This window comes from Coffea eugenioides, chromosome 6 (genome assembly GCF_003713205.1).
Source record: "Coffea eugenioides isolate CCC68of chromosome 6, Ceug_1.0, whole genome shotgun sequence".
In the NCBI taxonomy this organism is placed as follows: domain Eukaryota; kingdom Viridiplantae; phylum Streptophyta; class Magnoliopsida; order Gentianales; family Rubiaceae; genus Coffea; species Coffea eugenioides.
In genome coordinates, this window is record NC_040040.1 from 24953498 (window position 1) to 24972032 (window position 18535).

Here is an 18535-nt window from a genome sequence, read left to right on the forward strand (position 1 = left end):
TTTATTTCATGTCAAGCCAACAATAATTTATTAATTGTTTCCTCAATAATTGTGCATTTACAGAACATTTAACAATTTTATTTCATGTTACAGTAATAAAGGCCATTTTTAAAGTCACTAAAGCTAGCAATAATTTATCAATTCTTTCCTAGGTAATTTTGCATTTACAGGACACTTTAAAAGCAAATAATTAACCACAAAAAATCAACTTTCAAAAGTTTCACTTTTTACACCACCAATTACCAATTCATCAATATGTCCCGTAAATGCACCAAAACTATACCTGCTTTAAACAAACAGAACAGGCAATTTGACGAAAACAGTCCTGACATCCAATAACAATTGCAGGATAACCACTTGACAAAAAAACACTACTCATAGGGCAACTCTCCCTTTTATATTGTTAGATAATTGCAGGATAACCACTTGACCAAAAATACCATTCATAGGGCAACTCTCCCTTTTGTATTATATATATAATTATATTATATATTTTTTTTTAGAGTACTTTAGTTTTTTAATGTAAGAAACAATCTTTAGTTTTTTAATGTAAGAAACAATCTAATTAATGTTACATGTTTGACTAAAATAATAAAAAAAATAGCACACCATATTGCTTTTCAGTTTAGAGTCATTAGGAAAAATGAATGTGTTAAAAAAATTTATAATAATTATATATATTAAATACGAATATGTTAGTAAAATAAGAAATTAATTCTTTTAAAAAGGAAGTTAGTTAACAATCTAACTCACATACAAGGCGGAAATAACTTTATGTTTATAGAATGGAAAAATAACAATAAAGATAAGGGCATCAAAAAATTTGTAATAATTATATACATTTAATATGGATATATAGACTAATATTTTTTTATAATTGTGCGTCTTAAATAGTAGAAGGATTATAAACCATTTTTAGTTCCAAATCTTGATACGTTAGCCAATTTTCGTTACCTGTGATGACAATGTTAGACTTCTATTTTTTTTTCGGTTCAAATTTTGGGAATCATGCAATTAGAAGCTTCTTGTAAACATGGTAGACAACTACTCCACCCAATGCAATGAGTAATAAATTGCATAGAAAGAGAGGCACACACAACCAAAATAGCCAATTGACAAAAATAGCCTCCACATCCAACAATAATTGCAGCATAATCGCTTGATCAAAAAGCACTATTCATAACCCAACTCTCCCCTTTTATATTGTTAGATATTATCTTTTATAAAGAGAAAATAAGCTCATAAATTAGCACATACATATAAATAGAATGAAAACTATAATAATAAAAATAAGGGCACTAAAAATCATATATATATATATATATAATAAAGTCGTATTCTCATCCTTATCCTTTTAGTTTATCTCTTTCCTACGTGGCTTATCGACATAGCAAGAAGGTGCAACGCTGCTCTATGAGTTAACCCCTTAATAACCTATGCTATTCTATCCCTCTTTTTTCTCTTGACTTTACAATTTTAGATAATCCTTCCATAATTATCTCTTCTATTCTCTCACCTTTTTTTTCCTTAACCCTAATCGTCAAGCCTAAATTTCTAGGGGATTAGTATAAATAATTTTGAATTATATTTTTAACTCTCTCTCATCTTCAACTCAAAAGTTCGAAATATCAATTCAAATATTAGATTATTTTTATCAGATTATCGCTATTGAAGATGCTCTACATTTTTACTCATATATATGATTATGGATCTATTACTCATCACTTTATCAAGCAGTGCGGATGTTTACACTTTTCCACAATGTTTTTGGAAAGTTTTTTTTTTTACTTCAATGCAAGGACCGGATTTGGAACTTCGTTTTTATTCCCTTCAATGCACGGACTGCATTTGGACTTTGTTTATGCTCGTTGTATGTGGTCTGTAATTTCCTACACCTTCTTCATAGTTAGGTCATTGAATTTGACTTTTCGAAATCTTCAAAAGTTACAGTTTGGTTTTTATTTCTGACAAGGTTTTTGTAATTAATTTGTTATTTCAATTTATGGATTCACTCTTCAATTCAAGTAGAACACATATTGATTTTTTGGTTAGTGATTTAAAAGTGGCCTTTTAAGCTATGTGTTTTCACACGATTTTTTAATTGCCTTTGACAATTTATTAATTGTCTTCAACAACGTATTAATTTTTTTTTGTTTTCTAGGTTTCTGGGGTTAAAAAAATTTTGTGCACTTTTCAATGTTTTGTTTTTAGACTTTGGTAGAAAGCTTCAAAAGAACAAGAAGGTATCACTGATTACATAAATAGCAAAGTATCAAGTTCATTGTCATACAGCAGTTCACGTCATGCAATATACATCAGGCTATTTAGATTTTTTATGTTTTTGACTTAATAGCAAAATACATCTTATGTTTTCGTTTTGCTTTCTATTAGCCGTGAATAAAATTAGAATGTTGTTGTGTTCCAATGACTTGATTGATTCTAAATTCTTATCTTTTATTAATATTTCATTCGGTTTCTTTTCTTTTTACATTAACCTTTAAACCATTTATATTAAGTACCAAAATTGATTACAAAAGATCAGCCAAGATTTGATCTTCCCTATTCTCAAGTTTTTGAATGTCATTATATTGTCGATTTTTTTTTTTGCATTTTTGAATTATTAATCACTGAGTTAGATGTTTAAATTTACATTATAAGACTATTTTATTTTTGAATAACAATGTATTTAAGAAAGGTTATAATAGATTATACAACAAGTTTGTATTTTATGCAAATATTTTTATGAACTACACTAAATAATTTATTATTTTTAGACAATTACCATTCAACGAATCTTATATATATATATATATGTTTTAATTTGTGCAAAAAAAAAGGAAAAAGCCAACAAATACAAAAGCCATCAAAGTTGCCCATAATTACGTTATAACCGCTTGACCAAAAAAGAAGTATTGATTCTCCAACTCTCTCTTTTATTATACTAGTGAGATGGCCTGCGCGATGCGCAGGGGGATTAATATTTTTCGTGTTAATTATTTTTTGTTGTATGAGTTTATTAGTTTATATCTCTGTTATTATTTAATTCATGTGAATCATTAGGGAATTATAATTTTTGTTAAAAGTTAACTGTTGTGAAATTTATAGAATGCATGAAAACAATAATATATAGAATGCATGAGGGTGCTTATATAGAATGCATAAGGATAAATTAGAAAATTGTATAAGGTTATTTTGCATTTGAATCAGGATAAATAGAAAATTGTAAAGTGAATCATTTCCAAAGAGTATTAATCATTATTGACACAAAAAATAGGGGATCCCCAAAATCAATTAAACATTTGAACCATAGAACTTGACATTGCTAAAAATTAATCACCACATGTCACAATAATAAAACCTATTTTTTAAAGTTACTAAAGCCAACAATAGTTTATTAATTGTTTCCTCAATAATTATGCATTTACAGAGCATTTAACAATTTTATTCCATGTCAAGCCAACAATAATTTATTAATTGTTTCCTCAATAATTGTGCATTTATAGAACATTTATCAATTTTATTTCATGTCACAGTAATAAAAGCCATTTTTAAAGTCACTAAAGCCAACAACAATTTATCAATTATTTCCTAGGTAATTTTGCATTTCCAAAACATTTCAAAAGCAAATAATTAACCACAAAAAATCAACTTTCATATGTTTCACTTTTTACACCACCAATTATGAATTCAGTCAACTTATCCGGTAAATGCACCAAAACTATAGCAGCTATTAAGAAACAAACAGACAATTGATGAAAATGGCCCTATCATCCAATAACAATTGCAGGATAACTGCTTGACAAAAAAAATACTATGCATAGGGCAACTTTTCCTTTTATATTGTTAGATGTGTATATCTCTATTACTCACTAAGTTCAATAAATATAGGCTTATTTCTTTTTCCATTAATATTAGATCAATAATCCACAGTTAAAGACATGTATTATTACATTGTTTTTCAAATTTAGAGTACTTTAATTTTCACATGTAAGAAATAATCTAATTAATGTTACATGTTTAAATAAATAATACAAAAAGATTAGCACACAACATCGCTTTTCAATTTACAGCAATTTAGAGCCATTAGAAAAAACAAATATGTTAAAAATTTTATAATAATTATATATACACTAAACATGGATATATTTGTAAAATAACAAACTAATTATTCTTTTAAAAGGAAATAGACCCATAATCTAGCACACATAAAAGATAAAAGTAAGCTCATGTTTATAGAATATATATTTATAGAATGAAAAGTATAATAATAAAAATAAGGGAATTAAAATTTTTCCAATAATTATATAGACTAAATATGTATATATAAACTAATATATATCCTTCTAATTGTACGTTGGAAAAACTATAAAATTAGAAACCATTTTTAGTTGAAACCTATGGCATCTTAACTGATTTTGCTTACTTATATGATGACAATGTTGGACTTGTTATTTTTTCCCTCTGGCTCAAGAATTACAGTATAACCGCTTAACCAAAATGAAACTATTCATTATCCAACTCTCCCTTTTATATATTTAGATATTGGGCAACCCCTTTTTTTTCTTTTAAATGCTTTTATGAGCATAAAAAACAAGTGGGTTTGAAGATGGCAGTGAAATTGTGAAGACAATTTTGGCTAAAGATTGGGAGACAAATTATGTTCTATTGAATTGTGAAATTTGAAAAATGAAAACAAATAAAGTGAATTCTAGATTGATTTCTGCATTGCTACATATTTTCCTTGGCAAATCGATAATCCAAAATATAAGAACTATCTTTCTGGAAATCATTTTACTTACTTTACTATTTTCCATTATTAACCAATCCATCAAGAATTCAGCATTTCTAAGGAATTTACTCGCCGAAAAAAAGCTTCGATACAGAAGCAGTAATTGCAAAGCCAACAGCGTACAAAAAAATCATTAGAAAAGCCAACAAAGTTGCCAACAAATACAAAAGCCATCAAAGTTGCCCATAATTACCAAATAATCGCTTGACAATTGCCCTCAAAGTTGCTGAAAATAACGTGATAACCGCTCAACCAAAATGGCACTGTTCATTCTCCAACTCTGCTTTTATATCTTAGATATATATATATATATATATATACCAAAAAAGAACTATTCATTCTCCAACTCTCTCTTTTATTATATATATATATAGATATAACATATATAGATATATATATAAGATATTTAGATAGATATAGGGTTGCTTTTTTATTTTTTGGGGAAAAAAATTTTGAGGAAAAAGCTCCCTACAATCAGATTCAAGAAACCAATAGGAAAAGTTTGTGGGACCAGTAGTGGGGATATACACATATAGTAGATCCGAATTGACTGACTCCAATGACAATTGAGGGAGAGGAGTGCTGAAGTCATCGGCTGCTGGCTATTTTGTTGCCTATTGCTCTCAAAGTTGCTGAAAATTACGCTATAACCGCTTGACAAAAAATGGACTGTTCATACTTCATTGTCCAACTCCCCGCCTTTATATAGTCAGATAGAGATCTTAGATTATGGGCCTACCAAAACTTTCGGGGATTCTTGGGTCTTTCTCTTATCTTTGAGGCTATTGGGTTTTTGATTTGTTCCTCCAATACACAATAGCAGTCGTGCAACACGATTTCCTTCGGAAAAGTAGAGCAATAGGACAAAGAACAAAAGCAACGCGGTAATACTGCTGGAGCATTCTCCTTATTGAAGGACAATCATTGTGCAGCAGAAGTGGGACTACCATTCCCAGCTGTATCAGACAGTCATCTTATCTTCCCCTATAAACTTGCCCTGATGTTCATTGGAGTTTCCCAACTTTCTCATCATTTTACCTATTGCTGATTCAAGACTTCCCCTATTTCTCTCAGCAACTCTCTGCGTGTGATCATCACGTTGGTTTCTCAATTAATCAAACGAAAAGAGGTAAGTAATTTATATTTTCCATCACCCCCTCTTCGGTTCACAGCTATAAAGTATGTCTTTTTTTTTTAAGCAGTGTGCAAGCATAAATTACAGTTATGCTTCTGCATAATTTGCCATGATGTTTATGCATATTTTAAGTAGAATATAAGAACAACAAAGTACGATGATGCCCTTATTTTTTAGGCACCATGACTGCACTTCAGATACTAGCACAACAATATCTGAAGGCACGAGGTGAAGATTTCGAAAGGACGGAGAAAATTTATTACTCTTTTAAATGTTATTGTGTTAGTGTTTCCGTTTGTTGATTTAGTATCTATACTTACGATGCTATTGTCTGTAGTGCACGATACAATTATCATTGGCAATTAGAGGCCCTTGATCCATCTTACATGCCCATCCCTTACCAGTTAACACGACAGTTTGCCCTACCAAAGTAACTCTCTTCTGGTTTTTCCATCGTCTAGCAATTAGTACCAGTTATTGACTTGTCCCCACAATAGCAGTTTTTTTTTTTTTTTTTTTGTCAATCGTCACTTTATCTTATATCCTACTCTATTCTAATCTATCTAAGGGCTTATAAGAGGTCGATGGGGACTAAACCACCACCGGATCATACGGGTTAAAGAGTCACATATTGTGGCATTTGACGAACCTTGCCTTCCACCCGACCGTGGTGACCACCAGCCCAAGAGCTGGTTGGTTATCCCCACAATAGCAGTCACGCAAAGTGATTTCCTTAAGAAATATAAAAGTGATAAGAATAAAAGCTACGATAGCTATTCCTGTTATAACTATTGAGCAAAAGTGGTATTAGATAGGCGTCTTATCTTCCCCCGTAAATTCGCCTTGACGTTCATTATTGTTTCTCACCTTTCTCATCATTTTACCGATTACTAATTCGGGACTTCACTCGTATCTCTTAGGAATTCTCCGTGTCGGATTATCAGCTTGGTTTTTCAATTAATCAAACAAAAACTCAAAAAGAGGTATGTATTTATGTTTTTCATCTCTCTCTCTCTCTCATTGGTTCAATTATAAATTATGCTTTTTATGGGCATAAATTACAGCTATACTTTTACATAATCTTCCATGATGTTTATGCATTTTTCAAGTAAAATACAAGAACAACAAAGTGTTACCATCCCCTATTCGATTGGGACGGTTAATGATGTAACCATCTCAAAACTGTTTTGTGCATTTCAACAAAATGTAAACACGTTTATTCTGATTAGAAATCGATTTAAACACAATATGTAAATCTAATTCATTTTTTTAACCCAAAATACGTCCACTTATGTCCTTAACTAATGGTTCGAAGATACAGCGGAAAGTCAAAAAGTATGTCACACAAAATCAACAGTAAACAATGTAATGATTGAAAAACAAGAACTATATCTTTGCTGTGAGAATTTCTTTTTTGCATGGGTGCATGGTTACTATGTACGTAAAGGTGTAAAAAAAAAAAAAAAAAGGTACTATTCCAATTATAATTATTGTTTTGCAAGTGTGGGATTACCATTCCCAGCTACTTTAAAAGGCATGTTATCTTTCCCTATATATTTGCCTTGATGTTCACCGTAGTTTCTCAACTTTCTCATCCTTTTACCTATTACTAATTCAAGACTTCTGGTCCTCTGTCAAATCTTCCTGTTTATGGCATAAAATATCAAATACTCCAACAAGCTCCCAAACCTGTTAGTGTCTTGGTTACACATTAATTTCATAATATTAATTCATGGATACGTCTTCGATCATATTAGCAAACATTTAATGCCTCGATGTATAAGTTTAATTTCATGGTGTAAATGTCAAGTTGTGTGCATGGCTCCCAATTAGAACACTTGGTACCAAATACCTGTGCCTGCACCTTACACCGGCTTATTACACATAAGCACAATAACAATACTATATATAAGTGTTTGTTATTTAAGTTTAAAATACTATCTCGAAGCTTTGGTGGCGGTCACCATGATGATTGTGCACCAAACCTTAAGAAAGTTAAAGTGGTAGAGAGTGAGGACCTTGAATAGCTTTTTACCTAACATGCACACTTAACTATACTCACTTTCAATGAACTTTAGTTTGTTTTATGTTGGTGCTATCTTACATCTTTCTATATATAAAGCATGAGGAGGAGATTTGGTATTAGAATTTTGTTTCATCTTTTTGGTTTTTTAATTTTATCTCACAAAAGTAAAGATTTACTAAAGACAACCACATAAGTTTAGTAATTTTTAATAACTTCCACTTCCAATAACTTCTACTCTTTTTTTTGTTTGCCTAAAAAAATTCATAATTTTTTTGTTTGCCTAAAAAAATTCTAATGATTTCTATTGGTTTTAAAAATTTTCCCCTTAATGTGCACAACCTTAAGATGTTCTTTTCCCACTATTACAAATAAAAGAGTGTACTGAGTAGTATTTGGATTTAGACCAACGAACCTTGTAGATAATGTATTTAAATACACATAATAGATTTGAGATATACATTGGTGAAGAATTTATTCATTGCTTTACAAAATGTTGCCAGAAATGACCGGTGATTTCTACAGTATACACGTGTTAATTTGACTAAACCAACTCATTGTTAATTCTTTGCTTCAAATAGAGAAGTCAATTAGATTTCCATGTCTAATCTCCCTTTAGATTTCTAAATTCTAAAATAATCTATGAGTTGGTGAGAAAAGTTTATAAGTTACTTTTTTCCAGAAACATTTCATTGAATTCAATTCAATGCCTAACATTTTTTTTCCTTCTTTGTACTTCTACTCTTATTTAATTGTTATTACCTTATTTATGTATCCTTGAATCTTTTTCATATTTTTTATGCAATTTATTAGATTCCTTTTTCTAAACTTTCAAATAACACATTAATAGAAATTTGAACAGAATTTTGCAACAATGGCTATCCAAGAAATTGGCCTTTCAATTTTGGGAAAAATTGCAGAGAAGTGTATCGATCCAATTCTGCGACAATTTCAGTACTTAATTTTCTGCAAAAGCAATGTTAAAAGTCTGAGCGATAACATCAAAAAACTTGAGCAAAAGGAAACTGAGGTGCAACAAAAGGTAGATCGAGCAAAAGACAATGCTGAAGAGATTAAACCAATCGTTGTTGATTGGCTGAAACAAGTTGAGGATGCAAAGAAAGAGACACATACTATTTTTGAGGGTATGGGGAATGTTAAGGTGAATTGCTTTAAAATTGTTAGGCTTCCGAATTTGAAGTCACGTTATTTGATAGGCCGCCATGCTGCCAAAAGAGCAAATGATGTTGAAAAACATCTCAGAGAGGGCCAATTTGGTGAAGTTGGATACCTTCCTCCATTGGGGAAAATGTCTTTAAGTAAATCAACCCCATCCTTTGAGGAAAGCCTAATTACTAGGATGTCAAAGAAGAGGGAAGTGATGGAAGCTCTAAAGCAGGATAAAACAAGTTTGCTCGCGATTTGTGGTATGCCCGGTGTAGGCAAGACATTTTTGTCGGAGCAAATTGCCGACCAGGTTAAGTCTAAGAAACTGTTTGATCGCGTGCCCTTTGTAACTGTGTCTCAAAATCCAGACATAAGAAATGTCCAAGATCAAATTGCTGAGCAGTTAGGGATGAAGATAACTGAGCGAACTGATCGTGCCAGAGTTGAAAGATTGTATGCGAGACTGACCAATAGTGACGAGAGAATTCTTGTTGTATTGGATGACATTTGGAAAGAACTTGATCTTAAGAGTCTAAGAATTCCCGTCAAAGGTGAATGCAAGAGCTTAAAAGTCATACTGACGTCTCGGTTCAAAGATGTTTGTAGCGGCATGGGAGCTGAAATTTTTGAGGTGGATGTCTTGCGTATAGAAGAAGCATGGCATCTTTTTAAAGAGGTTGCAGAAATTTCTGATGATTCTGCTTCGAGTGGTGTTGCAAAGCAGGTTGCAGAGGAATGCAAAGGTCTACCTCTTGCAATCGTTGTTGTTGCCAAGGCATTAAAGAGCAATCATACTCCAGAATCCTGGGATCGTGCCCTTCGGCAACTAAAAGAGTACACAATTAGAGAACTAGAAGGAGATGAACATTTAGTGTTTTCAAGAATTAAGTTTAGCTATGACTATTTAAAAAGCGCTGAAGCTAAGTCATTACTTTTGCTTTGCAGTTTGTTTCCAGAGGATTATAGTATTCCAATCGAATGTTTGGTTAGATATGGTAAAGAGCTAGAATTGTTCCCAGATAGACGGAGGTTAGTAGATGTAAGAGACAAGGTAGACACGCTTATTGGTCACCTGAAAAGCTCCTATTTGTTGTTAAATGATGCTACAAAAGAAGACTCTGTAAAATTGCACGATGTCGTGCGAGATGTGTGCTTGTCAATTGCATCAAAAGCAGAGCATGAGTTCTTAGTGAGCAATTCTGGAGTGGGAGAAAAGAATTCTTACACAGCAATTTCGCTAGTATCGCAACATTCCAGTCATGATCTACTTCCATTTTGCAAGGAATATCCAAAGCTTAGGCTGTTGCGCTTGGTATTCCGATTTGGGAAATTGAACCTACCAAGAGACTCTTTTGTAGGAATGGAAGCTCTCAGGGTCATGGAATTAAACCACTCGCAAATTGAATTTCCACTATCATGGCCTGGCCAAATGCTAAGGAGCCTTCGGACACTGTGCCTGGATGATTGTGTATTGGGCACTGGATTGTCGTCAATGCTTGGACACATGACCCAGCTGGAAACTTTGAGCCTCTTTGAATCCAAAATTCTGGATGATCAGTTTCCAGCTGAAATCGGTCAGTTGAGTAATTTAAAGTTGTTGGATTTGAGGGTCAAAAGTAGCCTCCATCCCTTGCCTAGTGGTATCTTGTCAAGCTTGAAGAAACTAGAAGAATTGTATTTGGGATCTGGTGATCATTTGCGGCTAGGGAGAGATAAAGAAGAGGAAAGAAGGTGCCTTAAAGAGATGTCATCAATCTCTAACCTTGCATGTCTCCAGATTGCTTTGTATGACCTTAGCCTCCTACTTCTATCTTTGCAAGAATTTGATACTCAGAGGTTGTTAAGATTTGACATTGCAGTATATGATTCTGAAAGAGCACTGGCATTTCACAGCAAAACCTATCAATTTCGGAAAAGCTTCGAGCTTTATCTGTCAGATCATGGTGATGAAGGGTTGAAACAAATTTTTGACCACCCCAATGTTACTAGCATTGTCAAGAGAACTGAGAATCTCATTTTACGTCTTTCTGAATCATCATGCTTGAGGAATCTTGTGCCTGACTTGGGTGAAAACGGGTTCATCAATTTGAAAAAGCTTTATCTAGACAGTGGACAATATGAATGCCTTATTTATTCTACTGCCAACCTTGTTGCCCGACGTGTTTTTGAAAATTTGGTGTCCATGGAGTTACTAAGGTTGGAGTTGAAAGAAATATGTAAGGGATTTCTTCCACCTGGGTGCTTCAGTCAACTTCAAGAGGTGAGATTTTTTAGAATAAGTGCTTTACAGTGCTTGTGGAAGGGACCAGTCAAACCTCCATCGCTTTGCAACCTCAGATCTATTAAGGTAGAGGATTGTGATCAAATTACGACTCTCTTCTCAGAATCAGCACTGAAATGTCTGGTGAAACTCCAAAGGATATACGTATATGGGTGTCAAAATTTGGAGAGAATTGTTCTGAGGGAGGAAAGTGTGACAGAGGAAGTGCTTGAGCTACCCCAACTCAAAGTGTTAGACTTACGCCATACAAATTTTATTGGTTTTGGCTCTGAAGATGATAAAGCCGTGGCTTTTTTTGACCAGGTCTGTCTTCTCTCTCTCTCTCTCTTTTAGTTTGTGTAACTATATGATATACTTAATATAATTGAATTCAGGTGAACACCGAAAACACACTTGAATATGCACTTTCTTTCTCAATATGATAATTATATTTTCGAAATTAATAATGTTTTATCAGTTAATGTGATGCGGAGTTTCTAATGTTGACTGCTGTAAAGGTAAAACTAATGTTCCAAATTGACCTGTTTGTATGACTCATATTAATTAATGTCAGTCAATTCACATACAGATGTACTGACTATTAAATTGTGGTGGAAGTGAATTTGAAGGTTGTATGTAACTAACTAGTGTTTGTTACAATTATTCATGATAGTTATTAGTGATTATTGAATTGTAATAAAGACAGCTTGTGACTATTTAAGGTTAGATGTGGTAAACTAACTCGGATACTCTTCAGCCAACGAAGCCCCCAAACAAAAAACAGAAAAAGGTTAAAAAACAATAATTAAAAGAAAAAAATAAATAGAGTTGTTTGGTGTAGTACTAGTAATTAAAAGTCTAGTGATGATGAATAAAAATAGGGTAATAAAAATATTGACAACAATCATTTTGGTGCTCCAGTGACGTGGTGGTGTGTCTGTCACATCATCAAGCGTAACAAATAGATTGCTAGCAGCTGGATGGATCCGAACACTACTGTAACTGCATGTTGCATTTTGCATTATGGGGCTAAGTTTGCCAAATTTTTCAGGTTTCACTCCCCCGCTTGGAAGTACTAGAGATTACTAATCCTGGTGATGGCCCCGAACAACTAATAGGAGGGAAAATGCCTAGTGGGTCCCTTGACAACTTAAAATCCGTGGAACTTTGGGGATGTAAATCTATCCGATGCATTGCCAAAGCTGATATGGTTATATTATTACAAAACTTGCAAGCACTTCTCACGTGGGATTGTCATGGGATGGAATCCTTTGTCAACCTTGAGGGTCTAAAAGTTCATAATACTCCATCAGAAAAGGCATTTGAAATTCTTCCCAAACTAGAGTCACTGGACTTGTATAACTGTGCAAGCTTCATCCCTATTTGGAGGAATTTTCCTGAAGGGGTTCGAGTATTCCAAAACTTGAGAAGTCTAAAAGTAGTAAACTGCACTTTATATTGTTTGTTTTATCCTCCTTGCATGGCTAACATGCTCATAAGTCTTGAGACACTAGAAGTTTGTGGGTGCTCGAAAATGTGTGAAGTTATAGGTGAGGAAGATGAAGAGATCAGCCAAGAAGATAATACTCGGCATCATGATGTTGGAAAACGTAGAGAAATTGCACTGGAAAGAACTAGCAAGGAGTTCGTGTTTCCTAGATTAAGTTTTTTGCGGTTGGCATACCTTGAGAATCTTCGAAGCTTTGGTGGTAGTTATCGGGAGGATTATGAGTTCAAATTTCCCCTACTCACTGAGTTGATCATATCTTATTGCCCAAAGTTGAAGAAATTCTGTTCCGGAAATTTGGATGCACCATTGCTTAAGAAAGTTCAAATAGGGCCGAGTGACAGGGAGAATTTTGAAGCTCCCGTGGATTTAAAGGTACAAATTTCCTAACTCTATTTTCAACCAACCCTTTTAATTTTGTCTCACTTCAGTAGACTTATTTCCCTAAGAGTTGAGAATGTATATTTTAAATAATTATTTCGGAGCATATTATATTTTACAGGATCGAGAGATTTGTCCTTATTGATTTTAAATTGACACAATTATCTGCATATTAAGGTACATGCCTTTCTATATGCTTACAAAATTTATCTTTTCCCCTTTTTTATAATTACAAGCCGCAGTGTGCATGCTTTTGATCTATATGAATAAATCAATGAACGGTATTACATGATTGTGGAATATCATTGATTACAAAATTATATGAACTCTCATGGAATTTTCCATTTGGATGTTGAGGTAAATACCATTTGGATTATATATGCTTACAAACTTTATGTTTTACGTTTCTTCTAATTTTGTCTTTACGTTTTATTTTTTCATTTTTTTTGAGGTGAATGGAACTTTTGATCTTCTATTAATCAATCAGATTCTATTCTCATGTAGCATTATTCATTGATTCTTACTATCTATGAACTATACTTCTATATTGAGTTTGCATTGTTGGCTTTCTTATCAACTCTTTTTTTTTTTTTTTTTTATCTAAATGTTACCATTTCAGAGTAAAACTAATATGTTAAATCCTATATTTGTTTTGGTTTTGCTTATATTTCTTGCAATGTATGTATTTTTTGAAGTATTCTTCTTTTCATTTTTTTGAAAATAATTTCCAATAATAATAATAATAATTTCCTCTGTGAAAAATTGCAGCCTTCATATTTCAGGTTTCAAAGCTCCAATCTCTTCAAAGATATAAAATTGAATATTCCATGTAGGAATCAGGGAAAAAAATCTTGAGTAGAGAAAGTAAAAAATAAACTAGAGCTACACAAGTCTGATGTCAAATTGACGTGAGAATTCCAATGTATTATACCATGTATATTTGTTTTGGACATTATGACAGAGTTGTAATATTCATGCCTCTGTTTTCTTTCACAGAATGTTGTGGGAACCATCAAGTTGATCGAATAATGTGGTCTAGTTACCACAGTCTTGACTGAACTGGTGGATTGGGCTATCAGATATGGATGCAGATCTTAACATATATGGTTAATACTATAAGTGTGGAACTTATATAAGTTTTGTGTGCTTGCTTTTGTCATTGATATTCAAATAATAAACATATTGTGTGTATAGTATCATGGCTTTTAAATAATAAATGTGCTGTATGTATTGTATCATGACTTTCAAATAATAAATTCATTGTACGTATCATATCATGGACTTTAAACATAAAGAACGAAAGGGCAATTTTCTAGTCTTCTAACCCATATGATGTCCTGATCAGGAAATGTTAAACCAAATAGGAAAGATTAACATTACTAAATCACTTACAATACAGTCAAAGGAGAATTTGTACATTAGATAACCATGAGAAAAGACACAAAAGGGTAATGATACTTTTCCTGAGTAGCTTAGCACAACCAAGCTACAATTCAAGAGGAAAAAATTTCCACCTAAAAAGTGACTCCTGGCAGAAAGAAAATTGACACAAGGAACGGTATTAGAACTCATACAACTACCAAGGCAAAAAAATTTATCTAAATATTTGACAAGTAAAAGGCCTTTTTCCTTTTCTTTTCTTTTTTTCAAGGGGGTTTGCAAAGGATATACAAAATTTTGATCTACTGTTACTCCCAAGACGACAATCATATAAAGTTCAGAAGGATCAGAGTGAAAGGTAATATACCTTCAGGCAAGATGGGCAAAGAAACTTGGGGTCCTCTCATTTGAAGCAATAAAAAAGGTTTGTTCTGTGGGACCTATTTTGCAATTCTGCAGGAAATAAATTCTTGACGGGTATCCCCGTCAAGATAAGGATACCAAGACCAATCAATGCCGAACATATCCTTATGAGTTTTCAATTTATCACCTCATCTAACATGGATAGCATCACAATCACCAAGAAGCACCTTAATCTGTACAAATAACAATGGGAAACCTCACCAATCATATTAAATGTCAATCACTTAAAAACAGAAAGTTTTAAAACAAAGCAATGTTATAGCTGACTGCAATAGAACACTAGCAATTCGAAGGCATCAATGATGTCATATTAGAGCTTTTAGCTCCCATAAAGAAGATATTCAAACAGGTGCCCACATATGGATGACAATAGACCACAATTAAGCAAAGCCATTTTGAGTGACAGATGAACCAAACATGTGTATGAAACTTCTAAATACATGTAGAACACAAAGGTACACCCAAAATTTTTTTTGGTACACACTCTTGACTCTCCAACTGTAAATGCAACACCAACCAATGATCAGCACCTCTGACAAAAATGGTTTGGGGCATACACAAACAGCTAGTAGAAAAGAATGGCTCTGAAACAAAAAGAAACTCACTGTCATATTTGAACACCAAGGTTCATTCTCAGATCTCCTGTCAAATATTCATGCCCTACACTGTGCACCAAAATTATAATCAACCAACCAACCAAAGGAGCCCAATAGTAAAGCATGCAGCAGCAGTGAAATGGCAAGCCTTCTTGTACAAATTTCAAGTGTAACTCACAAGCACAATACAGTCTCTCTATGTGGTGAATTATCACCCTCATCTATATGATTAAGCCATATAAAAGAAAGAAATTACTTATCAAGGACTCTCACTTGCCCCTTGACATGTATGCTGGACTTCTTTCAACGCAAAGAGCACGTGACACACCTATTACGAGTGGTGCCAAACATTAACAGAGAACCTGTGCTTACCCTGACACTAGTGTTCATTTACATATGTAGAAGCTTCAACTGTCAGATAGGAAAAGGAAATATTATTTTTTCTAAAAAAATTAAAAGTTCACAACCTGTTTACGAAAAGTGACAATGCACCTTACAACTAATTGCAGTAGTCAAGCTTTTACGACATTAATGTTTACCCTGCCAGGGAGTGGTGAATAGTAGAAATAATCAGTCTTCTTAAAGTCCCATCACCAAAATGACTACAAAAGGGGAACATATTTCAAACTTCTTGTAGAAGCACCAACTAGAAATCTTCTAATAGGAATAGCAATTTTATGTATCATTAAGATATCATGACCAGTTTTTCCAAACAAGATCCACAGTATTCTCAACAACAAGTTTACTACAAGACCAGGTTCTACTCTTTTCAATAATCCAAACTATGATAGTCAACTCAAGAAAGCAACAATACATTTGCAATGTGCAAATAATGTAACGAGCATATAAATTTTGGCTACCAAACATAAGGACAACTTATCGACTATCTTCCCCATAATATTGAGCAAAACACATTTATGCAAGGGCATTATTAAGTATCGCACCTATGGCAGACCATTGTGTTCCCATATTTGACAGATGCCTTTTTTCTTTCCTCTTTTTTTTTATTTGTTTTGTTTAGTTTTGTTTCTGTTTGTTCTTTTCCTCTTCAGCTATAGGAGAGGAAGGAAAGGGGAAAACTCATGGCAATAATTCCCCCTGTCAAAAAAGTTCACACCATATATAGCACCTTCAGGAGATCATCAACAGAAATATATGCAATGATCCTATCATGTCCAAATTAGATTAGCAAGAACATGGAAAAATGAATTGCCACATTATAATATTACATTTACAAAAATGACCAAAAACAACTTAGAGTACATAATGGATATAATAGTGTGTTTGGATAGTAGATTATTTGGAATAATTTTTTGAAAAACTACTGTAGCACTTTTTTGATGTGATGTATGTGAGATAAAAAGATGGTTGAAAAATGTGGTGATGATGCAGAAAAATAAATTTTGGCAAATAATTCACTATCCAAATAAACCATATATTATAATGCATCAAATTCAAAAATCAAGAATGGCTAACATACTGAGTTTGAAAGTTGGAACAACTCTTAACTTCTTGATAGGCTCTTTGAAGACCTTCAAAATAAAAAATCAACTGATCGACATTTTTTACATCCACTTTTAGACAATAATGAAGTTAGTTTTCAGCCTAAATGTAAGCTTGTAATTAAGCTTACTTACACAATTTACAAGAACCAATGAAAGCAGCGCTCTAAGACAATTATGAGACTCCAATTAGTTAGTAGACTCTGAACGAGTATTAGTTGATATAAAACTTGTCAAAAACAATTAAAGTACCAAGAGGGCTAGAATTAGACCAAAAAAGACTTCTTGATTATTTAACTAAGCCGATGGTGGGAATTTTTCCAAAGCAACCTGTGTTGAATTGTCAAGCATTGCGACTTGACTTGTGTGGCAAACATTTCCATCCCACATCGATGGCAGCCAAGGAAAGCCTTCCGTTGTTTTCCTATAAATAGGGAAGCGTATGAAGGTTTAAGGTGCACCACTCAAAGAGAGTTATATGGGCTATTAGCTTCTTGAGTCATTTAGCCCATTCAGTCAAATATTTTAGGCTCTCTTGTTTTGAGTCTAGGAATATTTTCTAAACTCTTTTGTAAGTGCCTTATTGGCCTAGGAACCACTTTCCTACGGCATTTGTATTTCTTTTTCATAGTAGAAATATTGCTCCTCTCTCGCCCGTGGACGTAGGTCAATTTGACCGAACCACGTAAATCTTCTGTGTCTTTTATTTGCTTTGTTATCCGTCTTTATATGGTCGGTTTTACCACCTAATTATTATATGGCTGGTATCTACCGCCTATCTATTATATGGTCGGTTATACCGCCTACTTTGTTCTAACTTGAGTTTGTCTATTTCCTGGCCCGGTCCTAACAAACTGGTATCAGAGCTGGTTATTATATTTTGCAAGACAGGTTCATCTGGTGGGGCCCGTTCATCTGGTGGGGTCCGTCCATCCTGTGGGGCCCACTCATCCTGTAGGGTCCGTTTATCTCGTGGGGCCCGCTCACCTTGTGGGGTCCGTTCATCCCCGTGGGGCCCGCTTATCTCGTGGGGTTCGCTCACCCTGTGGGGCCCGCTCACGAGATTTGCATATTTGTTTGGCCAGTTTTTTGAGACAAACTTCACGTTACTGATTTTGTGGCAACAATGACGATAACAAAGACGGTTGTCGAAAAATTCGACAGGAATGTCAACTTCGGAATGTGGCAGCTCAAGATGGAGGCCATTCTTGTTCAAGACGGAGTTGACTTGGCAATTCAAGGAATTGAGAAAAAGCCAGAAGATGTGACAGATGCAAATTTTGCTGAGATGGATAAGAAGGCAAGATCCAGTATTATCCTAAATCTCTCCGATGAGGTATTGCGTGAGGTAGCAACGGAGACTTCGGCCAAG

At 33.6% G+C, this 18535-nt stretch overlaps 1 protein-coding gene and 1 long non-coding RNA gene across 2 annotated transcripts; both read left to right on the forward strand.

The window, feature by feature from the left end:
* The first annotated feature begins 8821 nt into the window (after window positions 1-8821).
* Window positions 8822-11817, forward strand: LOC113773927 (disease resistance protein At4g27190-like). Its single transcript, XM_027318521.1, has 2 exons — window positions 8822-11698; window positions 11770-11817. The coding sequence occupies exons 1-2, from the start codon at window positions 8822-8824 to the stop codon at window positions 11815-11817; spliced, it is 2925 nt and encodes a 974-aa protein (XP_027174322.1).
* Window positions 11818-12910: 1093 nt separating this feature from the next.
* LOC113776417 lies at window positions 12911-14496 on the forward strand. The gene is made up of 3 exons (XR_003469009.1): window positions 12911-13256; window positions 13384-13439; window positions 14259-14496. It is a non-coding gene; the product is annotated as an uncharacterized LOC113776417 (long non-coding RNA).
* The last annotated feature ends 4039 nt before the right edge of the window (window positions 14497-18535 follow it).